The 17,533-nt window shown below is 39.0% G+C and overlaps 1 protein-coding gene across 1 annotated transcript in view; it reads right to left on the bottom strand.

Annotated features, from left to right (window-relative positions):
* Nucleotides 1–698: 698 nt before the first annotated feature.
* The window catches only part of LOC116252405 (CHD3-type chromatin-remodeling factor PICKLE), a 41,551-nt gene continuing 24,716 nt past the window's right edge, over nucleotides 699–17,533 (bottom strand). The window contains exons 25-31 of the mRNA XM_031626636.2: nucleotides 8,862–8,923; nucleotides 8,705–8,781; nucleotides 5,890–6,020; nucleotides 5,302–5,671; nucleotides 4,017–4,167; nucleotides 1,519–1,592; nucleotides 699–1,444 (exon numbers count right to left, since the gene is read on the bottom strand). Coding sequence (XP_031482496.1) covers nucleotides 845–1,444; nucleotides 1,519–1,592; nucleotides 4,017–4,167; nucleotides 5,302–5,671; nucleotides 5,890–6,020; nucleotides 8,705–8,781; nucleotides 8,862–8,923 — 1,465 coding nt within the window. The 3' untranslated portion in view covers nucleotides 699–844. The remainder of the gene's footprint in view (nucleotides 1,445–1,518; nucleotides 1,593–4,016; nucleotides 4,168–5,301; nucleotides 5,672–5,889; nucleotides 6,021–8,704; nucleotides 8,782–8,861; nucleotides 8,924–17,533) is intronic.

The raw sequence follows: 17,533 nt of genomic DNA, 5'->3' as shown, positions 1-17,533 counted from the left end.
GATATCTGAGGTGGTAAGGCTATTGTACAAAACTGCCTTCTTAATACACTGTTGGGATCTCCAAATCTCCAGTATTATCCCTCTAAGAAACAGCCAACAAGAAAAAAAAAATATTACTAGGCAAACATCCATGCTACATTACCCAACCGGAACTAACTTTTTGGGCTCATAGCGTAGATGCAGAATCAAGTTGTAGGTCTGCTTCAGCCTTGTCAACCCAAAACAGGCACAGCTGACAAACGTCCAAAAATGTGGATGGCCACCGGGATAACTGGGCATGAATTTTAGTTTTACTGTTGCTTTTATTACACGGATCCTTGTTATGGGTGCTCGATTTTAGATCAGATCACCCATTGCTTTTGCTCAACAAGGCGACATGACACCGGTCCACCGTTTAACTTGTCAATGTCTTGACAAGACCAAAGGTGCAGTCCACATTATTTCGCATGCGAGACAAGGATTTGATCTCAATCCCACCTGCTAATCCGTTGCACCAGCTCAGGCGAAAGTTCCGGAAATTCAAGAAGCTTGAGGGAAAGTGTACAGACGGTGGCTATCAACCAGGGGATAGAACTAGACGGAAAAACCCCTTTTGTCCCACGTTTGTCATTTTGCTGACACAGATTAAGTTCCGTCCAAATCTTCCCCTACAATGAAGGCCTTCATATCCGGAAAGTGCAGCCCATCTTTCGAAGAAATTAACATGTTAACAGGCTGATTTCATTTTGATGAGACAAAGATGGCAGTAAATGGTAGGCCCCATGACCAAAAGGGGAATCAGGGAATGCCCACTGTTGTACATATACACCAAAAAATTATATGACCACAAAAATGTTGCTGGAACTCAGTTATCGAGAACAACAACATTGCTACCTGGCTGTGCAGCCTTCTCGTTCTGCAGGGCGCCAGAATCTTTCCTGGTTGGTGAGCTCTTCACATTATTTATCTCCATAGGAGTATGTGAATGTTCCGGATGAGGTGCCGGCTTGTCAGTTTGAGGAAGTTCTGTTGAGGGAGGAGCCCGTGCTTCTGTTGAGGGAGGAATCTGTGCTGCTTCTGTTGAGCGACCTGCCTGTGCCGCTTCTGTGCTTTCTGCAGGTGGTGATGACAAGGTTGAAGTTGTTTGGGATGCTGAATTGTCAGACCGTTTTCTAGCCAAATTTGATTCATCAAACTTGGACTCTGGACATGATGCATCAGCAGCAACACCTGACGAAGCACTAGCGCTCGTAACACGCTGACTTTCCTCGGAACGAAATAATCCATTGGACTCCATATTTGGTCCACCGTGTGAAGATGTTTGTTGCACAGATAGTATCCGAAACACTTCTTCACAAGTAGCATCCAGCTGGCGCATGTTTTTTCTTAACCTTGAAGCTGCAGACTTGTTTCCAATGTATGCTTGGACCGCATCATGTTCATTGTCATTTAGCAATTTACACATCTAAGAAGATAAGAAGGTGGCATCAGTACCAAGTAAAGTTTGCTCCTTCTTAAGTGCATGTTACCAAGACCTACCTCATTATAAAGACGAGGCAAAACAAAACGATTTGGTTCACTATTACAGGCTGCTCCAAGAATTTCTATAGCGCCTGCAGGACATAATGTAATAGGATAATTAGCAAACGTATGGAGGCAAGTTAATGACAGCTAACAAATCACCACATAAGCAAAGTGGGAGATGAAATAACATCAGAACTGAAACAACTGAACTAGAAGATGAAAAGAAAGCTTCTCAGACATTTTTATTGATGATTTATGAGATTTCCTTCTATTATTGCACAAAGAAGTTACACTGAGAATGAGCGGCAGAGATGCTGAGGTACTCACCCAGCAGCATAAACCTTGATTGCAACCCCATCACTTAGGAGCAGCTAGATTCAGCTTGGACATGTTAGAGCGTCTGGTTACGTATGTGCACATGTATGTACACCCCATTGGGGTATACATATTTCGTATCTACAATTTTGTCCTTATTTATCCATTGTCTTCTAAGATCATTGTAGTTGTATATTGTAATTTGTCTTTTATTATTGTTAATTTTGCTGTTTGCTCAGGATTCCTACATTTCTATGGTTCTTCATTTCTATAAAAAAAAAAAAAACTCATTTGTGGAACACAAGGTGTCAGACAACCGAGGGCCCTGGCTGGTAAGTGGCAGATCATAGGTTCAAACTTCATTGTAGCCTTCCATTGGGGCGGAGCCACACCATGCTCACCTGGTTGAAGGTTCTTGGGGTTCAAACGGCCTTCGCCTTTAAAGTTTTACACTTGGGGAGGTGAGCATATGTATCACCAAGCTAGGTCTCCCCACCACAATAGTGGTTTCTTTGTTAATTTATATATATACACACACACACACACTCATCTGTTGCAAGAAAGCATAGTCTGCTTTAGGTACTGAAAGAAATTGTTACTAGAGGCGGCGGCTTCAGGTATCTTCCCCGACTTTGAAAGATTATATAAAGCTTCTGTCATAGCCATTCACTCCATTACACCATCGATGCATCGTAAAGCTAAAAGTTGTTCTGCACTAAATGTATAGAAGCCACTGACAACAGAAGCAGAAGCCTCCAAAAATATAAAAATTCAAAATTAACAATCAGAAGAGAAAATCATAGACCTTATACAGCCCAAAAAAGTCTAAACCAGTGATAATAATCTCTAGAGAAATACAGTATAGAATAGTTTCAAAAGACGGTCGTACTTAAATACTAACTAGGAAATTTTTGCACAATGAGTTTTGTTAGAATCTGTCCGTTGAAAGAAGTTTAGTAGCCAAAACTGCGCCTAAGTGGCCCACCTAGGCAGGCCCTAGTCATTTCACCTAGGAAGTCAAAAAAATGCTTTTAAATTTCTTTTTTCTCCCACTTCTTCTTTCACTTTTTTTTCATTCTTCTTCGTCTTCCTCCTGGTCTTTTTCCTTATAGGTGTCACATGTATTCATCCTTGCCCTCTCTTGTTTTCACCTACTGTGAGAGAAGCAGCAACTTCAACAACTTTGAACAAGATCCCCTTTTGGTGACTACGATATGATACAGGCGATCACACCATACATGAAACTATGACCTGTCATGCTATACTTTAGAACTCATTAACCTATGTTACCTTTGGTAAACACAAGACAGAAAAAGTAATTTGTTATTTGATGTATTGTTAGTCATTATTTATGTGTCAATAGACAAAACACAATGATGCAGATGAGTAACATGTTTCTGCACCTTGAGTTTTTTGAAACTGCCACATTGCACCTTCTGCAGATGCACCACATTCGTGACAGGACATTACAACATAAACTGTCTAGGTGGCTCTTTCCTTGGACTTGGATGTCAGCTAAAATTAAGTAGTGCTGTTTCTGATGATTTGAGTGACATTTAAAATCTCAAAAGTGTATTGAGTACATTAAGATCAATCTGTATGTTGAACAGAAACATGTCATCATTTTATAAAGTTTTCAGCAGAATATTTAACTTCTCAAAATTTTCACGCTAGACTGGTGAGTGGTGATAAGCCCTGTTGAAGCATCTGAAATTTGAGCGATGAATATAATATATTACACCAAATACGCTTTTGTACCTAATAGCTGTACACTGAGAAAAATAAAGCCAACGATTATTATCTTAGCAGCAAACTTTCACCCTTACTAGGGTTCTCTCATTTTCAAACAAATGATATTCTGCACAAGGACTGGAAGAATATTTCCGTCCAGCTTGCAGTGAGGATCAAAACTAGTTCCAAATGTCCTTTACCCTTAAGAATAGAGTCAAACAATGCACTTTTTTAACTCCCTGCAACTTTGTGCAGCAAACACACGTTTTCAATGCTCACGATTAGTACCTTGTTCTCTATTGAGTTATCTTGGCATTCACTTTATAAAAAAATTTCTTTAGAGAGAATGTTGAAATGGTTCTTAGTTCTTCCTATGGTACACATGTAATTTGTCTGGCGCATGCATGAAGTAGAAAAGAAATAATCATTTTACATCAATCAGTCCAACAGATCCAAAACAAACTTACCAATCGGCTCTAAAACTGATAAAGAACTGTACACAGGTAGATCACCATCAAAAGAATTTGGACTGGGAGTATCTGCCGACAATGGAGCCTCAACATTGACTTTGGGGTCAAGTTCAATTTCTTCGTTGGCAGATCCACATGTCCTACCATCCTAAATTTCAGACAAGTTGAAAGAAGTTGTTGAGTAAGCATAGTAAGCTTAGGTGTCACAACAATAAAATTTAGAGATGACAAAAAAAATCTAAGCCAATGAAGGCAATAGAAGAAGCAAAAGCTATTGTCATTTTTTTTCAGGCGAAAAGGCATATGTCAAGATCAAATCTTATGTACAGACTAACATATATAGATGTCCATAAATAGGTTAAGTACATTGAGCAGCAAACTACATAAAGTTAAGTTCATGACATCTATTACCTAAGTATTTAGAGAATATCGAACAATAACCGGTCTTATAAATGTGCAAGTACTGCATTTGTAGCATATTTGTCTCCACATATTTTGTTATGTTGTACTCAGTATCGATTAGTTATATTCTCTCCAATAACATAGAAACTACATAACAAGGAAACAACTGCCATAACAAGAAAATGGTAATAGCCAAAAATGAAAGATTGGATAGAATATATGTAATCAACCTATGGCTAAAATCTTGGCTTAGAGATGGAAAACCTTGATATTAAATATTACCACACATTATACAGTTTCACAGTTCACGAAGGAACAACTTGGGAAAGTGGCAACAACCAAAACTAAGGTCTGGAGAAGAACCACTGTGTGGCTAAAAACTTAGTTCAGACAGTGGATAAACCGTCCTATAGAACATCATACACGTTGCACCTTAATATGAGATGTTACCACACACATTACGATTTCAGAGACAGACTGAGAGAGAAGGGGGAAAAAAGATCAGTTCATTTAATAAACATATTTTCAGCATTGTATACAATTCCATGAAAAGTGTGTCCATTATATATTGCTTCAATATGGGGTTCATGAAATTTGAAAAAAACTTCCTTTCCATATGGAATCTAATAAAGGCTTTAATGAAGAAACAATTACATATCATAGTAATTGATGCGAAGAAGATTATATAAATTCCATACACATAAAAGTGGACGTTCAAGAAAGACACTGGTTCCAGATCAATTGAATTTCCTGCTTTCTTATTGTTTACGTTTATGGAAAAGTGGATTACAAAGAACCAGTGAATAATAAAACACATAAAGATGGAAACAACAGAAAGCAAAAAAACAAATCACAATAAAGTATCTAATGCATAACTTACAAAAAGTGTCTTCTGGTATTCTAAGCTAAGGGCTTTCTCCAAGAGAATAACCCTCTTTTTGACAAACTCAACAAGTCTCCGTTGCACTTCTCTAAAATGAATAATCTGGCTTTCTGACAACACATAGCTCTCTTGCTGCAATTGATTCCCTTTTGTATTTTCTTGGATATCCTCCATAGCTGCTTCAGAGACAACCCCGGGACCATTGGCTTTAGTAACACCAGAATTAGGAAAATGTGCACCTTCTTGCCCTAGGACATTGCCCATAGTCGAACTGTTCAAATAGGGAAGGTTTTGTTCTTGGCAGACAATTTCTTGGATCCCAAGCTCCCTATCCTCTATAATAGCTTGCCATCTCCCATAGCCATGCCTGGGGACACAAGTGCCAAAAGCATCATCATGGAAATGTAAATAACAAAAAAGTCACGGAAGCCAATTGCTGGCCAGCAAATGCAGGAAACATGACTCTTGGCATGAGAGTAAGACATTAGAAGCAGTAGAAAAAAGATTAAATCAAGAATTCCCAGTAAAGAAATTCAGTGATGGTAAATAAGACAAGTTTAGCAACGGTGAATAAACAACACATACTTCATTACAGCACGCAGTACGCACAAATCATGCTCCTCCTTCCAGACTCTACCGTTCATCAATCCGGGAAACCGTGACAAGACGTCTTCAGAAAAAAGTGGAGCTCCAAGCTTCTCAGACAACAGCTTCACCTGAACAAAAGACACAAAAATGATAGTGACATAGCTTCCACATCACATCAATGCAACTCCAGGAACTTGGATATTCCCATTCTGGAGATGTTTAAAAGATATTTCCATTCTGGAGAAGTTTAAAACAAAGCTGCTCATAAAGGGAGATAACAAATGGAGTACGAATGAAACAAACAGGAGTTTCATTTCACACAACCTAGTCAGCTATATCAGTTAACATATGGTAGCGACCATCATTTTAGCCTGTATTAATTAGTGTAGTTAGGATGCCCAATTGTCGTAAGGGCTTGGCCAGCCCCATTGGGTAATTGCAGGGCCCATTACCCAGCCCACTACTAATAGGGCCTGGCCAGGCCCAGAACTCGCTTCCCAGTACCCATCCCAATAAACTTTTTATTAATTAGCCTTACAAGTTTTTTCTTTTTTTTAAAAAAAAAGGATCAGAGCCCTTTTTATAATTTTCCATGGGGGCCTTCTTGAGTGCTGATCAATACAGGACTAAATGTTCTCCATGAAAGCCTTAACATTGAAGAATGTGCTCAAATTTGAAGTGTTGCATTGAAACCTTTTGAAAAAAGTGTAAAAGAAAACAAGAAGAAAAGCTCCCCCCTCACGTTTTTTAGTTCTATCCTGAAAAACTTGAAGAGTGGTAGCTCCTTTAGTGTATTAAGCAACTGGAACTGTGGTACACAATGATGATTGAACAACACGAAAAAAAGTTTTTTTTTTTAAAAAAAAAAAAGCTTGTGATATATCTTGGCCCATTGGGCTGATGTCTGTGCCTGGGCCCAGCCCAATCCGCAGCCTTAAGTGCAATCAACCATAAGAAAAAGGCCATAAAGCCATGGTTTCTTGAATGAGCAAGGCCCCAAACCAAAAAGAAACATTCTTCAAAAGGATAAACAATTTGGAACCATAAACAGATCAATGGAATCAAGTTAAAAGAGAATAGGTCCAGGTTGAATAAGTTGATGAATACATGAACCAAATAAAGAATTAAATGTACAATATTTCCTGCCACTAGCAATTTGCTTTGGAGCATGAAATATAAGAAAGTAAATAACCCCACTATTCTTATCAACGAAAGCTATAAGTCACTCCCACTTCCCCCTTTTTAAGATAATGACATTTCCTGTATAGCCCACACAATAGTTTTACTGCAAGTGATGTTCAAGATCATAAAGACAATAGTTTTACTACAGGTGATGTTCAAGGTCATAAAAATCTATTCCCAGACAGGATGCATCTTCAATATTATTATTTATAAATATATAAACATTACCAATAGCGACTAGTAGGACAAAGGATGACATTCTGATTGCTACTTAATTAATTAAAACATTCAACATCAATATCATACATGGCCTAGCTTTTAGGAGTTCTATCTTACTTGGTCATCTAAATGGTCAGGGCAATGAAGAACCAGGAAGCTGGCAACACTAGGCAAATTCACCAAGTCATTTGAATTTTATCATGACTCAGTTCAGCCATTCATGTATCTGACTCATGTGTATATATCACATAAACATACTATATGACAAATTGTATTTCTATGTCTACCCAATGTAATGCATGTACATCTGTGAGATTTTTTCACTATATAGTATATACAATCGTATGTTACATGTGCTGTAACATAATTGAGAAATATATGCTCCAGCTTGAGGGGGAGTGTTGGAAAATAATATTGTGTTGGGTGTTTTTAAGTAATTTTTGTTTAAAGTTGCATGGGTTATTTATTCTTACTAGTCTTTCTTGGTTATTTTTTATTTTCTTGTGGACTTTTTTTTGTAATTGAGGCCGCCGCCCCTTTCTTACCCTAATCATATATTATGTATGATTAAGGGATAATGAAATTAATCTTCTCTCTCTCAAAACTCACATTCAACAATAATCATAGAGATATCTTAAGTTCATTCTCTTTGGCCTCAAAGGAAGCATTTCTCATGCTTTGCTGTCACAACAAAATTCACTGACTGACTTTCCATGTGTCCTGTACAAACCATGATCAGAAACCAAAAGGAACTCCATGGAAATATTTCTTCAACTACAGATGGTGAGGGAACTTATACAGAAGATTATGGACAACTGAAAGAATATGCAAATCATCCTCATGCTCAGAGACCCAGATAGAAGCACAAATTCCAGCCACAAAAACGTGTAATGATGACGCTCTCAAGGTAAATTTTGCACGAAACTTGTTCAAACTTTTTGAGCCCCCAAAGAACTATATGATACTACAAGCTCCCATCATTGTCTTGAGACATCCTTAAAAATGATTCATCTGAGAGGAAAATGAAGTCGAACAAAGGAAACACATTAAGGCTGCTTTGAAACTATATGTCAGGATGTGCACCGTGATTTCCAACCCTAATATCATGTGACCATGATGTTCACTAACAAGTTGGCTGTGCATCCAAAACATTGATCTAAGGACCTTTATGAAAATCATTGGTTGCCAAAAGTTAGTTTTCTGTTTCAGTAAGCAAACCACATAACTGTGCTCCCAAAGCCGTTTCCTCAAAATTCCAATCACATTTCCTCAAAATTCCAATCACCTTCTTCATAAATGAAAAAGGAATGAAAAGCATCCACAGGTCTAACACTTTTTCAGCCATTTACTATAAAATACCAGAAAATAATGTTCAGAAATGAAACTCTACTATGATAAGTTTGCAACATACCTTGTCTCCGATTAACTGTAAAATGGCAACTCTAACAAGCACATCTGATATTCTTAATCCTTCTTTTGGAACACCATCTGGCAACCATCAATAAGAAATGGTTAGGGTGATAAAAAATGTCATACCATTGCAAATAAGAGGAATGAAGTCAATTCACCTGAAAAATATGGCGAATCCGTTATCTCTTCAGAAATGTGTGTAAGAAAGAGTTTGCCATATCTACCAAGAGAAAACATAAACTGACTGACATTATCGCAAGGATTGTTGAAAAGCGGTCAAGAACAGCATCATGTTAACCATACAATAATGAATATAACCATAAATAATCATGAAGTCTTTCTTATTTCCTCTACATGGACATAACGTGCCAAGCAATAAGAGGAGTCTAATAGATAGCCCTACTACTTAAGCAACAAAAACAATCTAATAGAACTAGGACAAGACAGATAATGTTCTCCAAGACTAGCATAGAATCCTAAGACCAGCCCAATAGTCAAGCCTTTGAGGTCAATTGAGTAGGCCAGAAAAGCAATTATTCTGACCCATATCCACGTCAACTACAGTGCTCCAGTGGAAGCACCCTGTTATGTAGGTTTTCAGAAAATTTTGTCAAGAACAAGAAATGGTGCCTACAATAAAGCAACAAAATTATTAAGATTATTAGATAATTTTCCAACCATAAGTATTTCCTCTCAATGTTTATAAAGGGATATTTTTCAAGTAAAATGAGGAACAGCCACAGGCTCAGGGTTCGCTTAGTAGTGGCAACAACAACTACTGCAAGGGCTCAATACCCATCCATAAGACAGTTTCTATATGGTTCCTGGTTCCAACAAGAAAGAAACTGGCAAGCTGGCCATCAATGGCCGATGCCCAGAAGGAAAGCAAATGTAGTCAAGAGATGGAGCGAGAACGATCAATATTGCAACTGCATATGAGCTTGAAAAGATGAGTCAGGAGATATATGTACATTAACTGTCAACCACTTCACATTATTGTTTTCTTTTTTTAGCATGATTAAATCCTATATTTCTTCAAGATTTGTTCATTGAAGCATGCATATATAGCATGCATATGTCAATGAATTAGATATTTTTCTAGGTGTGACCTCATTTTTTAAGGTCCAGTCGTATGCAATCAATGCTTGTGAAATACTGAGGTCATGATAGAAACCCAAGAATTTACCAGAATACTTCTGCTTGATTTAGACAAGTATCAACTAGTCTATCAACTGGCTATTTGAGCACTGTGCAAGTGTAAAATGTCAGAATCAAGTAAGTGATTAATGGAAGCTCAAAGCCTCCAGTTATGTTGCTCACATGCTTGGCACGACAATTGGACTAAGATGTTGTCGACATTGAAGGTAGATAGATAAAGATGTCTAGATTACAAGAAAAACACCTTCCGACATGGGCAAAAGTTTTCTTAGCATCTCCCTTAGGAGGCTGCTAGGATTGATGCCAACACAAGAAACAGTATCATCACCCATAAATGCAGGAATCAATCCTTTCCTATAGGTTATTTAGACTAAGACCACAAACCTTGGAAAGACGGAAAGATTAAGGGACTGATTTACTGAACTCAAGTACCCTCTCTATCGCCTATATCAAACACTGAATCCTATTAGACCTTTTTTTCTGCTGAAAAAGCTTGTGCGGAACAGGGACTACTTTGAGTTATCAGTCTGGTCTTGTTCCGCTTGGATGCCGTTTTTTTGTGCTGATGACGGCATGGACCTACTTCTAAGGCATTTGATCCTATGGCCCTTGCAGAACTTGCAGCATTGATTTCTAATAGCTATTAGAGAATGGAGTCATTTTCCCTAATGTTTTGCCTTGAGTAGCACCAAAGTTTTTCGTCAAGGAGAAGAATGATTCTCCATAATACTACATTGTTGGACTAGATTATGAACAAAAAGTACTTGTTAGACTAGCTAAACACCTAAAATCTACCTGAGGTATCTTCAGGAAGAGATCTGATAGCAGGATATCATCAAATAGACAACCAGCCTTCAAGATTAACACTTGACAAGGATGTCCTTCAAAACCAGATACAGACACTGTGAGTTCTGTTGCTTGAGACCAAGGGAGAAGAGAAGAGAGAGAGAGAGAGAGAGAGAGAGACGGTGAGAGAAAAGTTCTTTACTATTAAACCTAATCTGATTAAAAGAGATAAGGGAGAGCAGTAAAGACAAAAATTACATATGGGTCCTCAAGAAATATAAAAGATAACAAGTAAGACATGAAATTTCTTAAAATTCCATAAAACTACCTAACCCATCAACTAATATTATAGCACTCCTCCTCAAGCTGGAGCATAACTGTCAATCGTGCTCAGCTTGTCACAACCTCTCGTAAACTCGCCAATAGGTAGTGCCTTAGTGAGTAGGTCTGTTGTCCGGTTTTCTAATGAAACATGCACTGTAGATATAATTCTTTCCTGCACCAAATCCCTGATGAAGTGCCAATCAACCTCGATATGTTTTGTCCTCTCATGGAATACAAGATTGTCAGCTAAATATGTGGCAGTCTTGCTATCACAATACATCTTCATTGGAAGTATGACAGAGATCCCCAAATTTATAAGCATAGACCGAACCCAAGTCATTTCTGCAGCAGTTTAGGCCATAGCCCTATATTCAGATTCAGCACTAGACCTAGCCACCAGATTTTGGTTTTTGTTTCTCCATGATATAAGATTGCCTCCTACAAAGATGCAAAATCATGTAGTAGACTTTCTATCTTCTACTGAGTTGGCATAGTCAGCATTACTAAAAGTTTCAACTTCAAAAGTTAAACCAACCACAACCCTTTCCCTGTAGATGACTTTAAGTACCTGAGAACCATCATGGCTGCTTCTCAATGTACCTTCCTCGGTTTCTCCATAAATTGGCTCTGACATCCCACTACAAAACTTATGTCTGGACGAGTGATAGTTACATATAACAGTTTCCTAATGAGAGATCTATATGACCGTGAGTCTACAACTTCAAATTGATCTTCATGCAGGAGTAGATGAGGATTCATAGGGAGATTAGCAGCTTTTGCTCCAAGCATCCCAGTCTCCTGTAATAAGTCCAGTGCCTACTTACTTTGACATAAAATTATTCTTTTATTACTTCTAGCAACATCAATGCGTAGGAAGTATCTCAACTGACCAAGATCTTCTGTTACAAACTATTGTTGAAGAAACTTCTTTGTAGCAAAAATATCTTGATCATTGTCTCCTGTAAGAATAATATCATCCACATAAACAACTAGAATAACCATACATGAAGCCCTTTTTTTGATAAAAAGGGAATGATCCAATAGAGATCTCTGAAATCCATACATCAACAGGACCTCAAACAGTTTATGAAACCAAGCACGAGGGCTCAGTTTGAGTCCATATATAGCCTTTTTAAAGCCACACACCTTCGAACACTCCCCCTGACTTTCAAAGCCAGGTGGTTGCTGCATATACACTGTCTCAGATAGATCTCCATAAAGAAATTCATTTTTCACATCGAGTTGATACATAGGCCATTCGCTCTGCACGGCAACAGAAATGATAAGCCTGATGGTCCCAAGCCTGGCCACAGGGAAAAAGGTCTGAAAGAAGTCAACTCCATATGTTTGAGTAAACCTTTTCGCAACTAAGCATGTCTTATACCGCTTGAGAGTCCCATCTGAATGATACTTGATAGTGAATACCCACTTGGACCCAACAACATTACAATTAGGTGATGGAGCCACCAACCCCATGTGGCTCTGGACGTCAATGCATCTATCTCTTCTTGCATTGCTTTTTTCCACTTTGGGTCCATATGTGCTTGTTGATAACTTGGAGGAATAAAATGAACAGGCATAGCATGAATGAATTGATCGAGGCTACTACTCACATAGTCAGTACACACAACATGTGAGATAGGATGCAGTGTACACTGCCGTTTTCCTTTGTGAAGAGCTATAGGAAGGTCATCAGCCCCATCAGAGCCATGAGTGCCATAAACCAGGTTTTTATGAGAGCTTACCTCCTGATGAGACATTGGTGGAGTAGCAGTGGTAGCCTTATCTCGATGGATATAAATTTGTGGAGGATCCTTAGAGCGACTATTAGAAGGAGAAACAAACTCAAAGTGAGAATGAACCGACTACAATGGGAAGGGAGGAGTAGGAAGAGGAACATTGGGTGACACCTTCTCAATAGGACGAGTGGAGATGTAGCAAGGTTGAGACTCAAAGAATGTCACATTTGCATTGATAAATTCCTTATGAGTTAAGGGATCAAAACACTTGTAGCCTTTTTTTACGGGAAGTATAGCCAATGAAAACACATTTGATGGATTGAGTAGCAAGTTTATCCTTGTTTGGGCCAAGAAGATGAACAAAACAAGTACAAGCAATACCCTTGGAGGAATCTGAAATAGAGGTCGATTTGGAAACGTTTATTGGATGGAGATAGCATTTTGAGTAGCTGAGGATGGTAAAAGATTAATCAGGTAACAAGCAGTAAGTATGGCATCTCCTCAAAAACCTGCAGGGACATGAGTGTGCAACATAAAGATACGTGTCATGTCTAGAAGTTGGTGATATTTTCTCTCAGCAACCCCATTTTGTTGAGAATGTGGGGGCATGTAAACTGATGTCGAATACCATGATTGTTGTAAAATTGTATTAAATTGGATGCTTTGAATTCTAAAGCATCATCAGTGCAAATGCATTTGACAGTAGAAGAAAATTAAGTCTTTATTTCTAGAATGAAATTTTTGAGAATATATGACATCAAACCTCTCTCAAAACAAAAACACTCAATCGACTCCAGAATAATCATCAACAATGACCAGATAATAACGAAACTTAAACCTACTAGCAACTGGACTGGGACCCCACATATCAACATAAAGAAGATCAAAAAAACTCTGACTGGTTGGACTCAAACTAGAAGGAAACTTGCTTCGAGTGTGTTTGCGCTAGTCCCTTTTTTTTGTTGTGGCGCTAGTCCTTTTTTTTTTTTCTGATCAGCCTTATTCTGTTCTATATATTCTCTTTCGGCTGAACTATTGTGGACAGATTTACAATGGCTGAAAATCTCAAACCTGATTTCTCTCATGAGTTAAAAATTGGAGGCAATCCATTCTCATACGGTTCTACAGTTAAATTGGATGGTCTTAATTATGAAATCTGGTCGAGGTCATTCATGATGTCAGTCACTGGACATCGAAAAAAATACTTACTTGAGGAAGATGAACCAGTTATCAAGACTGGAAAGTATAATTCGTGGAAAGAGGATAACAGCATGGTTATGTCTTGGATCATGAATAGTGTAGACTCTTCTATTTCTCCTACCATTGCCTATTATACTACTGCTAAGGAGATGTGGGATTTTTTACGTGAGACTTATTCACATGACAAGAATATGAGCAAGGTATTCCAGGTAGAGGAAGAACTATACAAACTACAACAGGGTGATATGAGTTTGCCCAATATTTTGCAGCAGTCAAGGCCACTTTTGAGTTACTAAAATGCCTTCGGCCTCCATGTACGTCGTGCTATAAGACTCATTATGAGCAAAGTATGGTCTCCAAGTTTTTGGCAAGTCTTTCTCTAGAATATTCAGTGGCAAAGGCACAAATGCTCACTGGGAGTGATATCCCTAGTTTGGCAGAGGCATATAATAGGCTAAGTCGTCTGGCGGTTACTCTACCTTAGTCTGTCAGTGACACACTCCCATCAGCATTGGCTGCATCTAATGGGCGTGGGTCAAGTTCTTCCTCTATCTCTAGAGGAAGAGGCATAGGTAGAGAGTTCAGAGTTCAGAGGACATGGCAGATTTCACTGTACCCATTGTGGGAAAATAGGTCATCTTGTGGACAGGTGCTGAGATATCTATGGTTGACCATCTGGAGGCTCACAGGGAAGAGGGTCTAAGACTCCCACAGGTAGAGGTACTTCATCTTTACTTCCTACAGGAATGGCTCAGGCAGCAACCATTGGAGAGAATCCATCTACATCTGAGTCTTTCTCTCTTAGCCTGAATAAGGCAGAGTATGAGCATATATTATCTCAAAGAGCTGCTTCATCTTCCACATTAGTCTCTGCCTCGTCTGGAATAGTTGGTTCTGCTCTTTCCTCAGTTTCACACGACCCAGGTACAGTTTGGATGATTGATTCAGGTGCCTCGAGGCATTTTGTAGTCAGCCGCATTTGTTCTCTTCCTTGACCAAGTTTGATCGGCCACGGTTTGTTAAATTAGACGATGGCAGGTTCTCTCCCATTATGGGAAGTGGTGATGTTAAAATTTCCCCTTCATTAAGTTTATCAAATGTTTTATATACTCCAGAGTTTCCTACAAGCCTATTGTCAGTACAGTAGCTAACATCTAGTTTGCCATGTCATGTCATGTTTGACCATAATTCTTGTGTATTTCAGGACTTACAAACTGGGAAGATGATTGGTGGAGGTCATGAGCAAGGGGGAGTCTACCTTTTGTCGACATCTGTGGATTTTGCAGATATTTTTATGTCTCAAAAACCCACTCCATATCAATGACACCTGTGGTTGGGTCATCCTTCTCCATCGAAGCTGCGTCATGTTCTTCCCAATATGTCTATGTTTGACACCTTTGAGTGCGAAGCTTGTCAACTTGGCAAACACACTCGAAGTAGTTTTCCTTCAAGTGTGAGTCCATCCAGTCAGAGTCTTTTTGATCTTCTTCATGTTGACGTGTGGGGGCCTAGTCAGGTTGCTAGTAGGTCTAAGTTTCGTTATTACCTAGTCATTGTTGATGATTATTCTAGAGTCAGTTGGGCGTTTTTGTTGAAAGAGAGGTCTGATGTCATATGTATTCTCAAAAATTTCATTCTAGAAATAAAGACTCAATTTTCTTCTACTGTCAAATGCATTCGCACTGATAATGCCTTAAAGTTCAAAGCCTCCAACTTAATGCAATTTTACCACAATCATGGTATTCAACAACAGTTTACATGTCCTCACACGTCCCAACAAATGGGGTTGCTGAGAGAAAACATCGCCAACTTCTAGACATGGCTCGTACTCTTATGTTGCACTCTCATCTCCCTGCGGGTTTTTGGGGAGATGTCATACTTACTGTTTGTTACATGATCAATCGTTTACCATCCTCAGCTATTCAAAATGAACTTCTCATCCAAAGAATGTTTCCCAATCGACCACTATTTCACATTCCTCCAAAGGTGTTTGGTTGTACTTGTTTTGTTCATGTTCTAAGCACACACAGGGATAAACTTGCAGCTCAGTCCATCAAGTGTGTTTTCATTAGCTATCCTTCCCATCAAAAAGGCTACAAATGTTTTGATCTCTTAACTCATAAGGAATTTATCAGTGCGGATGTTACCTTCTTTGAGTCTCAACCTTATTACATCTCCTCTTGTCCTCCACAACAGGTGTCACCTTCCGTTCCTCTTTCCATTCCTCCCATCCCATTGGAGTCGGTTCCTTCTCACCTTGAGTCTGTGTCTCCCCCTAATAGTCGCTTTACAGATCCACCACAAACTTATATCCGTCGACATAAGGCTCCCACTGTCTCTCCACCAATGTCTCCTTAACCTCTTATGAAAACCTAGATTATGGCACTCATGGCTATGATGGGGCTGATGACCTTCTCATAGCTCTTCGCAAAGGTAAACGACAGTGTACTCTTCATCCTATATCTCAGTTTGTTTCTACTGATCATATTGGTGGTAGCCTGCAACAGTTCGTGTCAGCCTTGTCAGTGCACTTTGTTCCCTCTAGTCACCAATAGGCAGTACTTGACCCGAAGTGGCGGCAAGCTACGCAAGATGAGATGGAGACTCTACTACAACGAGGGACATGGGACTTGGTTGATCCTCCATCTGGTTGTGATGTCGTTGGCTCCAAATGGGTTTTCACCATCAAGTATTTATCCAATGGCTCAGTGGAATGCTACAAAGCTCGTCTTGTAGCCAAAAGGTATACACAAACATATGGTGTTGATTTCTTTGAGACTTTCTCGTCTGTAGCTAGGATGGGGACCATACATCTTCTTGTGTCAGTCGCAGTGCATTATGATTGGCCCTTATATCAGTTGGATGTCAAAAATGCCTTCTATATGGGGATCTTGATGAGACTGTTTACATGCAGCAACCCCCTGGCTTTGAACGTCAGGAGGAGTGTGGTAAGGTGTGCAGGTTGAAGAAAGCTATCTATGGATTGAAACAAAGTCCTCGTGCTTGGTTTCACAAATTCTCTGAAGTGGTGTTAGAATGTGGCTTTACGAGGTCTCAGCTGGACCATTCGTTGTTCATCAAGAAAGGATCTAGAGGTACAGTTGTGCTAGTGGTGTATGTTGATGATATTGTTTTGACAGGTGAATGTGAGTAGAAGGTAGCTCTAACAAAGCAGTTCTTGCAAAAACACTTTGTTACCAAATATCTTGATCAGCTACGATATTTTCTTGGCATCAAAGTTGCTCGTAGCAAGGAAGGAGTTGTGTTGTCGCAAAGGAAGTATGTTCTTGATCTTTTACAAGACACAGGGATGCTAGGAGCTAAACCAACAACTCTTCTTATGAATCCACGGGTACATCTATACGAGGATGACTCGAAAGATGTAGCTTCACAAGCATACAGGTCATTGATTGATAAGCTTCTTTATGTGACAGTGACTCAACCAAATATTAGCTTTGTCGTGGGAAAATTAAGCCAATTCATGGAAAAACCAAAACAATCACATTGGGATGCAGCTATGTTGATTGTCAAATATTTGAAGTCCTCCCTTGGCAAAGGCCTTTTCTTCAAAAAAGGTACATCTCTTGATGTTGAAGCTTACAGTGATGCAGATTATGCAGGCT

This window comes from Nymphaea colorata, chromosome 4, assembly GCF_008831285.2.
Source record: "Nymphaea colorata isolate Beijing-Zhang1983 chromosome 4, ASM883128v2, whole genome shotgun sequence".
Classification (NCBI taxonomy): Eukaryota; Viridiplantae; Streptophyta; class Magnoliopsida; order Nymphaeales; family Nymphaeaceae; genus Nymphaea; species Nymphaea colorata.
Note: the sequence above shows the minus strand (reverse complement) of the source record. Positions and strands in the feature narration are given on the sequence as shown.